Here is a 13,164-nt window from a genome sequence, read left to right on the forward strand (position 1 = left end):
TGAGCCGTCAGCTTCTCTAGGAGAATGCTGTGGGAGATGGTGTCAAAGGCCTTGCTGAAGTCCAGGTAGACCACATCCACAGCCTTTCCCTCATCCATTAGGCGGGTCACCTGGTCATAGAAGGAGATCAGGTTGGTCAAGCAGGACCTGCCTCTCATGAATCCGTGCTGGCTGGGCCTGATCCCCTGGTTGTCCTGCACATGCCTTGTGAGTGCCCTCAAGATGAACCGCTCCATAATCTTCCCCGGGACCAAGGTCAGGCTGACATGCCTGTAGTTCCCTGGATCCTCCTTCTGGCCCTTCTTGTAGATGGGCGTCACATTGGCAAGCCTCCAGTCGTCTGGGCCCTCCCCCGGTCCCTCCCTCGTCCTCCCTATGCCCACATATCTGTGGGCTTCCTGACTAAAGAAGCATCAGGCACCAAGCTTTTGTTAAGTTGCTCTTTTTCCCCTCTAGCCCACTGCCGTAGTCACAAAAGGGACTCTGGGAATGAGTTAGGAGTGAGTCACAGGTGATATTGTTTGTAGAACTGTTGGTCTCATTTGTTGCAGAAAGTGGAAGATACACAGTGAAAAATGCAAGGAGTTCAGGAAGAGAAGGGACTTGCAGTTCAGACAGTTGAATGACATCAAATTGGAGGCTACTCTTGCTTCTGCCAGTGTTTCTCTGTGATGTTGGCAGGTCACGTGAATCAAACTTTTTAGAAGTGGCCACTCTGTTCCTCATTTTCCTGGTAGCCAGTTTGAAACATCTTGTCCTCCTTTGCAGAAGAGCTAAGTGTTCTTGAACTGCAGCTGAGATCTATTACAGCTCTACTTGAGGCACGTGGAGTGCCTGAAAACTGAAAGATCTCAGATTAAGTACCCAAAAACAGTGGATGCTTTGGATATTTTTAGGTTAATCCCTGGAACTAATAATCCTCTCCCATTTTGCGGGAATGTTAAGGAGATTTATTGTTTGATAAGGAGGGAAGGAAACATGTCAAAAGGAAAAGAAAATAATAATAATGTTAAATTTAGTATAGGATTGGATATACTAAATAAGTAACTAGAACTCAAATCGATGGGGTTAAAAAAAAATTACTACCTATTCAGTGAATGCTATGTCCACAGAATGAGACAGAATCTTGAAGAAAAAAAAAATTTACTTCATATTCAATGCTGTACATAGGGATATTAGGTCACAGGGAGGATTACACAGGTATCCTTAATTGAAGCTTTTTATTTTGTCTTTATTGCATGACTTCACAACTTGTGTGTTACATTGAAAAAGCATTTCTTCCCTCAACTGCTCTCGACAGCATGATATATTTGAATAAATGTTGGTCACAGTGTAAGTCGACCCAAAATGTCTCCAACTTATCATTCATTTATGCTCATGCTCGCTCACTCTCTCCCGCTGTCTCCCTCTCTCAGCTCTTTGGTATTCTGCACTGTTTTGGAGTGTCCATAGATAGCAGCTACAAATTAAGCTAGCTGAAGAGGGATCAGAGTTAAATGCACAGAGGCTTGCTGTAGGTCCTAGCCATTAACTGTTTCACAGCGGTACTCAGGAAATCACTGAAGGCTTGCAATCACACTGAAAAATGAAAAATAAATACAGAATTGAATCTTGGAGCCAGCAATCAAATTATTTAACTTACGAATTATGAGTCCCAATTTCTTAATTATTGGCATCAGGCAATGTGTATTCTATGTGTTTCTGCCTGTTTTTGTCTCTGGGTAATGCCATAGGAGCAGACCACTGTGTTTTTTGTTTTTAAACAATGTTAAGGTGAAATATGTTTTTAAGTCAATATTGGTTTTGTGTCAACTTAGTGGAGCGCTCCTGAACTCTATAATTCAATTATACGTCGACCAGAGCACAGAAGATTTGCTGTGAAAGTTCATTCTGATTTGTTAATGTTGTTTGATTTCACTCTAGTTCTTTCTTCCTTTTTTCAGCTATGCTTCAGTAGTCCAGCCCCAGTCAGCAAAGCACTGAAGCACAGGCTTTGTTTTAAGCATACACTTAACTCCCAAAGTACAAGCTGCAGTGTGAGCTTAAGCTTTCGTGCTTTTCTCAATAGGGAAAGATTTAAGCAAGTGCTTTATTGAACAGGAGCCTCTGCAAATACTCTAGTGAACAAGTTTCCTGCCAGCGGTGTTCAGAGAGTAAATTTCTGAAACAGAAGTTTTAAAGTCAAGTTGTAATTGAAATAGTTTCTGTTTATACTCATGAAAACAGCAGAAAGAAGTCTGTGATATTTAGGTGCCAATTGAATTTTTAAGTTTGAATGAAAGTGCTTCAAACTGCGAGTCATTCACAAAAAATCTCTCGGCAATTCTGAATGAAAACAGCAAGCTGAAATTAATCAAACAAAGAATTGAGTACAAATGCTGCACCTTCTTTGGCTGTTCTGCAGCTGTACTCCCAGGCTTGGGGTTTGTTTTCCAGATACTTGAAATAAACTGACTGAAATGACAGAATGAATTTGAAGACAAGTTTTTTGGATCTGTTTTGTTGCAGGTGTTTCAGCCCAGCTCACCAGCACACGTTTGCGTAGAAACACCTCAGTGGGAACACCCTTTTGGATGGCACCTGAGGTAAGCAAATGTTCCTATCTGGATTGTCTCCGTTCATTGCAATGAACACTTTGTTGCCACTTCCACATAGCAGGAGCAAAGGGTATCTTTTCTTCCCTCCCCTATGGCTGTGTTTCTACTTTGCTCTACAACTAGGCCCCTGCTCAGTAAAATGAAAGTACTATTAGAATATACAAAATGTATTTCTAATAATCTTCATTATTTTCTTCTCTGTAATGTTTCCATAAAAGTACAGATAATCTGCAAATAACTGAGGGTCTACTTGAAAATTTCATGACTTTCCAATCAAATACTGTATGTTTTGGTGTGTTTGTCCGTGCCTCTAAATACAGACTGGGAGGAGAATTCCCACATTCCTGTCTTGCTATAGGACTCTGCAAAACCCTGACTCAGCTATGTGTTCTTTAACCTTAATCATTGACTAGGGACCTACACACTTAGACACATGGGCTAGCATAGATTAAAAATGGAGAAAAATAATCTACAGGTGGCCTAGCCAAGTATCTTAGACCATAGTTTTACATACTACTCCCCAGACATAACCCTTTTCCTCCTGTTTCATGAAGCTCTAGAAAGTTTTAATACACTGTTGAACAAATGTCCCTTATGTACTTTCCCTAAATTTGGGGTGAAAGTTGTTAATCTTTGCCCACCCTGCTTTAAGAAACAAAAAATACTTATGTAAGGTATAGATTATTAAATTAAAAAATAGGGAATGAAATAAAAAAAATGTTTATTTGTAAGTTGTTAAACCTTCATAACAGTAGTAGCCTCGTTTCTGTTGAAGGCCATTAGACTTATTTGAATTTTGGGGAATTTGGGATGGAATTTGCATCTATTACAAATGCACACAGGTCTATTTCTGTATGTCAAACAGTTAAAAGTATCGTACAAACGTTTGTTTTAAAATATTTTATACTTTTTATACATCTATTTCTGTTGCTAAGGAAGGCTGATTATAGCTGAGCAGAAAAAAGAAGCTGCTGTAACGAATCCAAAATTGATCTTGCACAGTCTCACAAAGAATGGTTGATATTTTACTATCTCCATAACAACCAGTTTACGTCACAAAGGAGACAGAAAATACCTTAGAAACCACTGTGCAAGCATTATTTATGGAATCACCTTGGTTCGAGACATTCTGAAACCACTCCTCTAGGCAATAATGGACATATTATGAAATATTTTATTGAACTCGGATTATTAGAAGTTATTTTTACGGTACTGTTTTGCTTGAATAATTGCCATCAAAGGCAGTAATCATACCGAATTTATTTTCCCATCCTGCTTGAAAATACTCATTCTCAAGGCAAAAAGCCAAAGAAATAAGCAGAGATTTTCATCTGAAAAATTTTGACCTGAAAATACAACACACGTGTAACCAACGTATGTTATGTGCATAGGACATCAAAACAGGAACAGAAGTATCTTTGAATGCTTCCTGTTTTGAAAAGATTTGTCAAAATAACCAACCCAGTACCACAAGCATAGTAACTCATATCACATTTGCATGCCTGTGTGAGCCACGCCGATCAGGCTTCATAGATGTACCAATCTGCAAACCAGCTGTAAGATGCTCAGATATCCATTATGCTGTTGTTGAAATGGCTTTTAAATGACAAGTTGCGTAACACTCATGCTCAAGTCACTACAGTTGCTTTCTTTGTGTTCATGAACGACATATTTCAACTGACGTGCGAGGTGCAATTTACCTTACTTCTGGGGACATCTTTCTGGTATTTTTAAAATGCGCAGCCAAATTTTTATGTGAAAGATGAAGGATTAGGACTGCAATAAGCTGAAAAACTCTGCTTGGGTAACAGCTTATTAGGAACAGTGTTTTCTAGATGAGACTGTGGTGAGATCAGTAAAAACTAGAAAAGTACTTAACAGTTGCAAAAATCTTGCTGCCTAAAGGTTTTGACATAAGATAGAATCTATGTCAAACCCAAAAATACCATAAAATAACTGGACAGGAAGGAAATGTTACTAATTAGAGAAATAGAAAGCATGAAGACTAGGTTGCTGGGTTTTTTTAATTGAACTTTTACTATCTGTGTGTGAAACATAGGAGCCTCAGTCAATGCATAAGGCAATCATGGGACTTCATCTTATCTAAGGGTGATTAAGGATTTAATCTGAAGGGGGAGTGGAGAGGGGGAGATGAAAAAGCTTGCCTTGGAGGAAGAGACTACAGGAGTGTTTCAGAGAAATGAACCTTGTGAAATGAAGCTGTCAGGGAATATTTTCCAGGGTAAACCGCAGGAAAATAAAACCTGGAGAAGAATGATGCAAGATTATTCAACCTGAGAGATAGGAATAACTGGATATAAGCAGGAGACAAATATGCTGGAAACTAGAATCACTAGATCAGCCTGGATCAGGAACCGTCTGTATAAATGAGGAAAACCATCATATTTTAAGATGAAGTTTGCAAAATATATCAAAGGGATTCTATGGCATGGTAGCTGCAATAGCAAAAGTTCATAGGAAAATAGCAGTGACTGAGGGTGGCGTAAGGTGTTCTGTTCAGCTCAGTGTTCTGACTGGCAGCATGAAAAGCGGCAGCTTAACAGTTTTGAGTGATTCAAACATCTTAGGGGGCTCTTTTTTTCTGATGACTGTGAGGCTTGTTTAGCAGCGACAGGACAAATCAAAAAGATTTGTCCTTGAGCATTTGTTTTGAGCAGAGCATGTGATTAACAAAAATTTTGCTGAAAAATGAAAATACAGGGAAAAACTAGGCTGTGTGGAAGCAACACAGAAACTTGGCAAGGATGAGTCAGTTTGAGAGCAGCTTTAAAGTAGACTCACTGAAAGTCAATCATTGCTGTTTAACCTAATTAGTATTGTCTCACACTTAGAAACACAGACACGCAGAAGCTGGAACACTGAAATACAGGCAAGCCAAAAAAAGATAAATAAGGCAGGAGAGTTTAAGTATGGTGGATGTTTAAAGCTGCCTGTTGCCAAACACTTAAGTTACCTAAAATCTGCTTCTATTATGCTGAAATAAATTGTGTTGAATGCTAGCAGGAGGAATCAGATTTGAAACTTTTGAACTGAACTGCCTTTACATCTCTAGCTCCAAACCTTATCATGTCTTGTTTTCAACCTCCAGTGCAGAACTGAACAAAATCTAGTTCAAATAGAATTGTGGTTTTCCTTTTTCCCAAATATAATTATATTATCATGATCTAGCTGGAAACTTGACTCTTGAAACAAGCTCAGTTAGAATCAGTACATGTTTTCTTTGGCCCAAATCTAGTTTTAAGAACAGATACAGAAAAAGAAAGATACTTGAAGTCAGAGAGAACTGGAGAGATGCTGAAGGTAATTTAAAACCACAGGGAATATGCTGTTGTATTTTACTGATAACTGCTAAAAACTGACAATGGTACATGCATACTTACATTTTAAAAGGAACATAATTAAAACATAGTTGATCCTTTGAAGAATTATGTGTTGAAATATGACACATGACAGTAGGAAAGGCTGAGACATTGGTAAAGGTATCATATGAGTTCTTTAATAATGAGTTAACCAGAGGTAAAATCTTGGCTCTGTTTTGCTATTGATTTCAGAGGGATTTCAGATGTCACAGTATTATTTAAAGCTGTGTCAACTCTGTATTTTGGATATTTGTTACCATCCTGCCAAGATGAAGTAATGATCAGTAAGACTGCCCGAGAGACAACAGATTGTTTTCCTTCCCTCTACTGAATCAAGGCGTACTTCCTGGGACAAAATTCAGTACCTCTGAGCATCAGAATAAATTTCTGAAGTGTTAGAACAATAGGTGACTAGTTTAAATTGTCTTTTTCCAGTGTTTGTTTTTATTTTTTTAAACTTTAAATCTGATCACATGTGTGTGCGATAAGTCTAATCCTGAAACAATGAATAATATTTGCATTGTTTCAGTACGAAGCTGTGTCTCTGCATAATCTAAAGAAAAATCAACCAAAGTGGTAAAAAAAGCACCCCAAAAAGTCATTTGCATTAATGTAGTTGAAAAATATATGAAGAGAAAAATCTAATTTTGCGAAGACTCACAGCAGCTTTTCCACTGAATACAATATTCATTACAGTAAGGGCTGTATTCAGGCCTTAGAATTTGGTCAAAGAAAAATCTTCCTTTTGGTAAATTAGGGCTGATTCTCTTATTTACCTCTTTATTGTAGGAGACATGAAAAATTTACAAAAAAAATCCATTTAATAGTAAATACATTTCATGTGTAGTTAAATACTGAGTTGGAAAAACAGCATAGAGAAGATAACCCCATGACTAACCTGGGCTTATGTTTTTAATTAACTCTAAACAAGTACAATGATACATTCCCCTGAAACTATTGAATATATTCTCATTTTGTCACACTTCAACCTAGCTTAATTGCCAGCCCTTTGCTTACATCATGGGACTCAAGGTCAGCATCCTGTTAATAGCTCTAGGTCTCTTCACTTTAATTCTCTATTAGCTAAAATTAGCTCTTCTGGTATGCGCATTTTCACTACGCTTTTAAATGCCAACTAAGCATGGAATTTTGTAAATGCTGATTTATAATGAACTGTAGGAATCCACCGCTTAGTATAAATAGGATATAGATTTCAAGAATGTATAGACACTTATTGTTCTACCTGAAAGTCATTTAAAAACAGTTGTACAGTGAAACAGTGTGGTATTTTGTGATAAAGAAACGTAAGGAACTATGTACCTTCTCTAATAAGGAAAATTTTGAAAATATTTCCTTATAACATCTTCCATGAAGGCGTAATAACTATTCTCTTACAGCTAATGATAAGATAGATTACTGAATTAGCTCTTACTGCAGTTTTTTTTAACCTCATGAATTACAGTAAATGAGATAAGATTGAAAACATAATTTACAAAAAATAACTGATTGTTCTTAGGAAGAAATTTTGCAGATGGGAACAGAGAAAACTTCTGCTGCTTTTACAGAATTTTTTTTTATTTGGCATCATGATTAACTGATAGTGAAATACTTGAAAACCCCACACATTTAGTGGGTAAAAATAATAAATGCGATAAATGGTAAAGATAAAGAATGGTAGCATTAAATCATTCATAACAGATTTTCATTACATTGTGATTTGAACAATTGCTTGTTTTTTAACATTACTATATTTATGATAGTATATTTAGCCTTAGGGTGTAAAGGAATTGCCTACTTGGCATACATTTTGAAATGACATCCGTGCTTTCAGGAGGTTAAAGTAGTGGGGCACTGCAGTATGTTAGAAATTATTTTTAGGGAATATTAGCTGTCCTCTTGAAATGCAGCACTGGGTTTGAGTGTGGTCCTGCGGTACATGTGATAAATAGGTATGGCCATGCCGGAGAGGAACTACTACAGTGTAAGTGTGGGAAGCCAAGGGGGCAAGAGTGGGAACCATTGCTCTAAATAGATAGGGCAAGACTGTATGGAAGAACTGAGTGACACAGAAGTGAAATGACTTGCTTAAGGACTTACAGCAGGTCAGTGGCAGAATGTGGCATAGAATTAGGTCTCTAAATGGCTGCATAGGACTAAAACGCCTAAGATGCCACCTTCTGAGAGTTGACTGGCATGATTTAAACAAAGTTATCTTTTTGGGAACACATCTTTAGGAATTGAATAAAGAAATAAAAGAAATGGCAGTTTCTGCCCTGATTTTTTTTCTCCCCACTTTCTTAATTTTCTGTGGCTCTCAAACCCAAGCTTTAACAAGCTGCAGTAGTAAGGAGTTATGCTGAAGTTGCTTAAAGTCCAGAAGGAAAGCAGTGGAATTCAGAAAGCTGAATTGGAATACAGAGGTTTCTTTAAGGGAGATGGCACACAAGAGAGGCAGAGAGCGCAGCAGGACAGCACCAGCGAGCTCTCCCTGCAGAGCGGGGTCTGGCCTAATGCATCACCTCCTCCTTTGCCTCCAGGAGAGTTGACCCCCTCATGGGCTAGCATGGCAGGAGGGGGTTGAAAAGGATGTGGCAGCTGGAGGGAACCTGAGGGAACTTTGCCAGTAATCTTGATAACATGGCCATAATCTTGTGAAGGTATGTAGAGGGGTTGCAGATGCTTCTGTTTTGTTCTAACCTGAACAGCAGCTATGAAGGGGTTGTAAAACTTTCATGTAGGGTATTTAAAGATTTAAAACCCAAACCAAAACAAAGAAACAAAAACAGCAGAGAAAATAATTTCAGTACCACACTGCCCTGCACTGAGATCCCTACATGAAATGTGTTTATAAGGCTGGAGTTGCCTCTGAGTTTTCAGTTTCTTTGTGAAACAACATTTACAAATCTGTGTGAGGTGTGTAGTGTATATCCTTACTGCTCAGGAGTAAATCTGTGGGTCAGAAACAAAATGTGTCAATGACATTATTAGCAGTGTTGAAGCCGTGCTGGTCTCGTGGTATAAAGCAAAACAGATCTGTGCTCAAAAGCTTATCTGTTTTTCCTCACTGTATCATTTGGTCTAATAAAAGGTATTATGTTTCCCTACAAATGTAGCCTGCTGCCAGAGCAGTCTAATGGTTTCAGGAATATTTTACTTGGGTGAGTTAAAAATAAAAGTAAAAATTGATTACTCACAGCTGTTAAAACACAATTGACTACTTGACATATAATTAATTTTCAATGAATCAACATTAATTGTGATAATTACTCATAAGAATTATTTAAAATATTACTTAATTTTTATTTTGGTAACATTTCTAACAATATAATCATTTTCTGATACACCATGGAAAAATTTGTGTGATGATAATAAATAAGGAACTGAAATCCAAATAAGAAAATAGGGGAATATGGAACCAATTTCAATCACAAATTTGCTCTTTTTTTAATTATGTGAATGTGCTTGAGGGGAGGGAGGGAGGGAAAGAGGAAGAGAGGGAGGGATAGAGAGATAGATAGATAGGTATCACCTGGGTCTGGATAATTCAGTACCCCCAGTATTGCTAAATGCTATCATGAAAGATTTTTTTTTTCTTCAGTGCATCGGAATTAGAAGAATATTTAATATTTTATTTCCTATGTAGATAAATTAAGTTGGGTTATATAGTGTCAGGTGGAGCACAGAAGTTCAGTTGGTTTATTTCATTTGACTTGCATAGCTAGCAATTTTGTTCTCCTTGCAGCAAGGGTAACAATTTTGTGCCACATTCATTTTACATACGCAGTGCTTTTCAGCATTGTGCTCACACACCTCATAAGCTGCTTAGTTAACTACGTCAGCTGAGTACAGCACTGCCTTTCTTCAGGAGCATCAACCTTTTTAACTCCAGACTCCTTCCTGCGGGTGGGTCACCACTGCTAATTGCGTAGCGGTCATCTCCAGGTAGCACATCTGTACTCCTATTATCGGTATTGTGTATGCTTGCAGCTATACTTTGTACGTGCACTGTATATACTAAGGCAAAATGAAAGTAAGTTCACTTCTAATAATTCTGGGTCAACTTAAAAGGATTTGATGTATTTTGCTTCAACTAAACATATGTATAGCTTCTTCTCTGCCCACAAGTCAGTATGACCACTGTACATATAACAGCTAGTTCTCTGTATTACCTGTTTTCCTTCTTTTAAATCCACCTGTGATCTACTTATGAGCTTGCTGAAGTTCAAAGAAATATTTGCATTGAGTTCAGAACAAATAGAATTATATCCTTGAATATAAAGTCTTCTTGTCAGAGTGTGAATCATCTTGTGTATCTCTGTGAAGTTTTGTGTTTCTGTAGAAGTGATAAATCACACAGAATGCCTAATCACTGGCTTCTCTAAATTCACTCCAGTTAGTGTGACTGATTTGTTTATGTGCCATCTTTGCCAGACCAGTGAATTCCCTCCCACCTCACCCTGTCCCAGTGTGACCCTCAGTGCAATTAGTGTTGACAACTACCATCACGTTGTCTGTTTCTCTGTGTGGTGTTTAGGTGCTTTCCGTCCTACAGCAGTATGGCTGGGCATGAAATCATGATGAAATTACAACTAATACAAAAGGTGACAGCCTGTTTCCTTAGCAACCTGAGCCACTGTGTGCACGTAACCAGCCCATGCCTAAGTGAAAGATTTGGTGCTTATTCCCATGGTGTTCACTGGCAAGTCTCAAGATTAACTACATCACCCCCTGAAGCTTTGGCATGAACATAGTGTTTGCAGCAAAGCAAACTACCTCTTCTTTTTGCTTGTACAAGCAGGGGAGGATTTTGCTGGATATACAATAGGTACAGATGTGATGAGGTCTTTGCACAAGGTAGAGAAAGGAAGTAGCATTTTCTTCAGTTTCAGATCATTTCTTCTGGGCGCTCTGTCTTCATGCCCCACTGGGCAGAGCAGGCATCAGCAGTGCTGAGAGGCACTCTCAGCTCCAGAACTCCGACCGAAAAGGACAGATCTTTCAAAAAAATAAGTATCTCTGAGTTCCTGATAGAGACAGGAACATAATAAAAGATAAGTCAGTGGCATTTTTCCTTTTTGTATTTGGCCTTTAGAGATTTTTGCTCTGCAGGGAGTTGCAATAGTTTTCAAGGCAAAACAGGAGTGGGGCATTCCCAAGGACTTAGCTTGTAAACTATGACTGAGAGAACGCTTTCTTCTTCAGATTTCAAGGTAGAGTGTTGTCTGCTAGCCAACATATAAAGCAAACTGCCGACATGCACCTTTCATCAAGGAAAAAGCTGTAAAATTTGATTCTTGCTTTAAAAACTAAAATTAGTGGCATTTGTGTTTCTCTAAGTGGTGCATAATTTGGTAAGATTCTAATAATAAACCCCACAGAATTTGTTTCAAACAGAAGTGATCATTATACTCATATACATACTGCATACTCAGTGTCAGAAAAGCAGTTCATTTTGTATGTTTATGTATGTATAGAGCTGATCTCACTATAGTCAAGCTAACTGTCTAAACCATACTGGGTTGCACGGTCCACTGGCTGAATTTTTGTAAACAAAGAGAATGCAGATTAAGGGGAGTATTTTTCTAAAAGAATCACTGCAGGCTCTGATATTAGAATGGAGGAGAATCTGATAGTGTTTAATTCCCCTTGGTTAGAGTGCCAGTATTTTGCCGTAGTGTCATTTTACTGCCATGTACCATATTTACTGGAGATGTAACTGTTAGCTGTGGAGCAGAAGACATATAAAGATGCGTTATACATTCCTTTCTCTTTGTTTGGTAGGTAATACATTGTGAAGCTGAGAAAAGCTCAAAGACTTTTTTTCTTTTTTAAAACAGCAGTTGCAGTATACTTTCTTTTCCCCATCCGTTACGAGTGCAAAGCCCTCTGATGCTCATATTATTTAGTGTAGCTTGTTAAACTTTCTACGACTGAGATACATAGCAAGTTTTGCCATCGGCCTGTAGTTAGAAGCAATTGTGATGTGCTTATAGAAGGAAAAGTTATGGCGTCTTTGAATGTGGGAGACCAGCTATGTTTGTGGCACTGCTGATGAAGTCCAGTGTGACCTTGAGCAGGTCCTTCTTTTCCTTCTCTTGAAAATAAAAATATATTCCTCTGCATCATAAAGTTTGAGAACAAATAGACAAGTATTTGCAAAGAACTCAGCACACTGATGAGAACCAGGCAGCTTCTGAGGTAGTCACTTCCAGGAGATGGGCTCTAGCAGCTTTTTAACCAAGCAGATAAATATTTTTCATGTCTTAAAAAAGGAAGGAGAACACAGTGCATTTAATTAGTCACATACGGATAAGCTACTTGCAACTTCTGAGTCATAGCCTTGGAAGCTGACTTGCATGATTTTTTTTTTTTTTTTTTTTTGAGGAAGTGTCCTTGAGTATACAGATGATTTGGGGAACTGTATAAAGAAACAAAAATAGTCAAGAAATACAAGCTTCCCTTTCAATCTCTGAGCAAAACCGCAATGAAGGAAACTCCAGGCAACACCAAGTTGGCCTCTTTAGAATATATTATTTAAGTACCTCTGATGGATCTCCACACTGACTTTCTTACAAGTTTTTACATCAAATTTGATTTCTTTCCTTCTCTCTAAGGCATGGTATAAGGAAATAAATTCTCATATAGGCCTCTGAAATAAGGGTGGTGGTTTAAAGCGCTCTGCTTGAGTTGCGTAGAATCTATCTACTGCACAGTAAAACTCATCTTTTTCAAAAGGTAGAGGGATCTCTGGGATGAGATTAAGGCTATAATGAACTCTTTGAAGAACTAAGAAATATTTCAGGGCTTTCACTTAAGACATTCTGTCGAAGAGAAGGGAGATGGGAAAATGATCTTCGTGTGACAACTTTGAAAAACACTGCATTAGCTAACAAAACTCTGCCTCTTCAAGTTGAAGAAAAAAATCCCTGAACCCTCTTTTGCAGTGCTTACTTTCATTTTTCCCCATTCTGTTTATTTGATAGTTGATGTGTAGGTGAATATGTATGTATGTTTTTCTCAGATGGTTTGCAGACATTTTGCTGACCACTTTATCATGTCTTATAGATCACCAGTGTTCCTCAGACAATAGTTGAGAAACACTGGTCTAATACTCTATCAGAAGATTCTTTGACCTTACAGCATGTTGTGGTTTAACCCAGCAGGCAGCTAAACACCACACAGCCATT

General features: G+C 38.0%; 1 protein-coding gene across 1 annotated transcript in view; it reads left to right on the forward strand.

The window, feature by feature from the left end:
• MYO3B (myosin IIIB) overlaps positions 1 to 13,164 on the forward strand; it is a 207,858-nt gene that overhangs the window by 31,999 nt on the left and 162,695 nt on the right. The window contains 1 exon segment of the mRNA XM_019471869.1: positions 2,509 to 2,585. Coding sequence (XP_019327414.1) covers positions 2,509 to 2,585 — 77 coding nt within the window.

The sequence above is a fragment of the Aptenodytes forsteri genome, unplaced genomic scaffold (assembly GCF_000699145.1).
Source record: "Aptenodytes forsteri isolate BGI_AS27 unplaced genomic scaffold, ASM69914v1 Scaffold257, whole genome shotgun sequence".
NCBI classification, from domain to species: Eukaryota; Metazoa; Chordata; class Aves; order Sphenisciformes; family Spheniscidae; genus Aptenodytes; species Aptenodytes forsteri.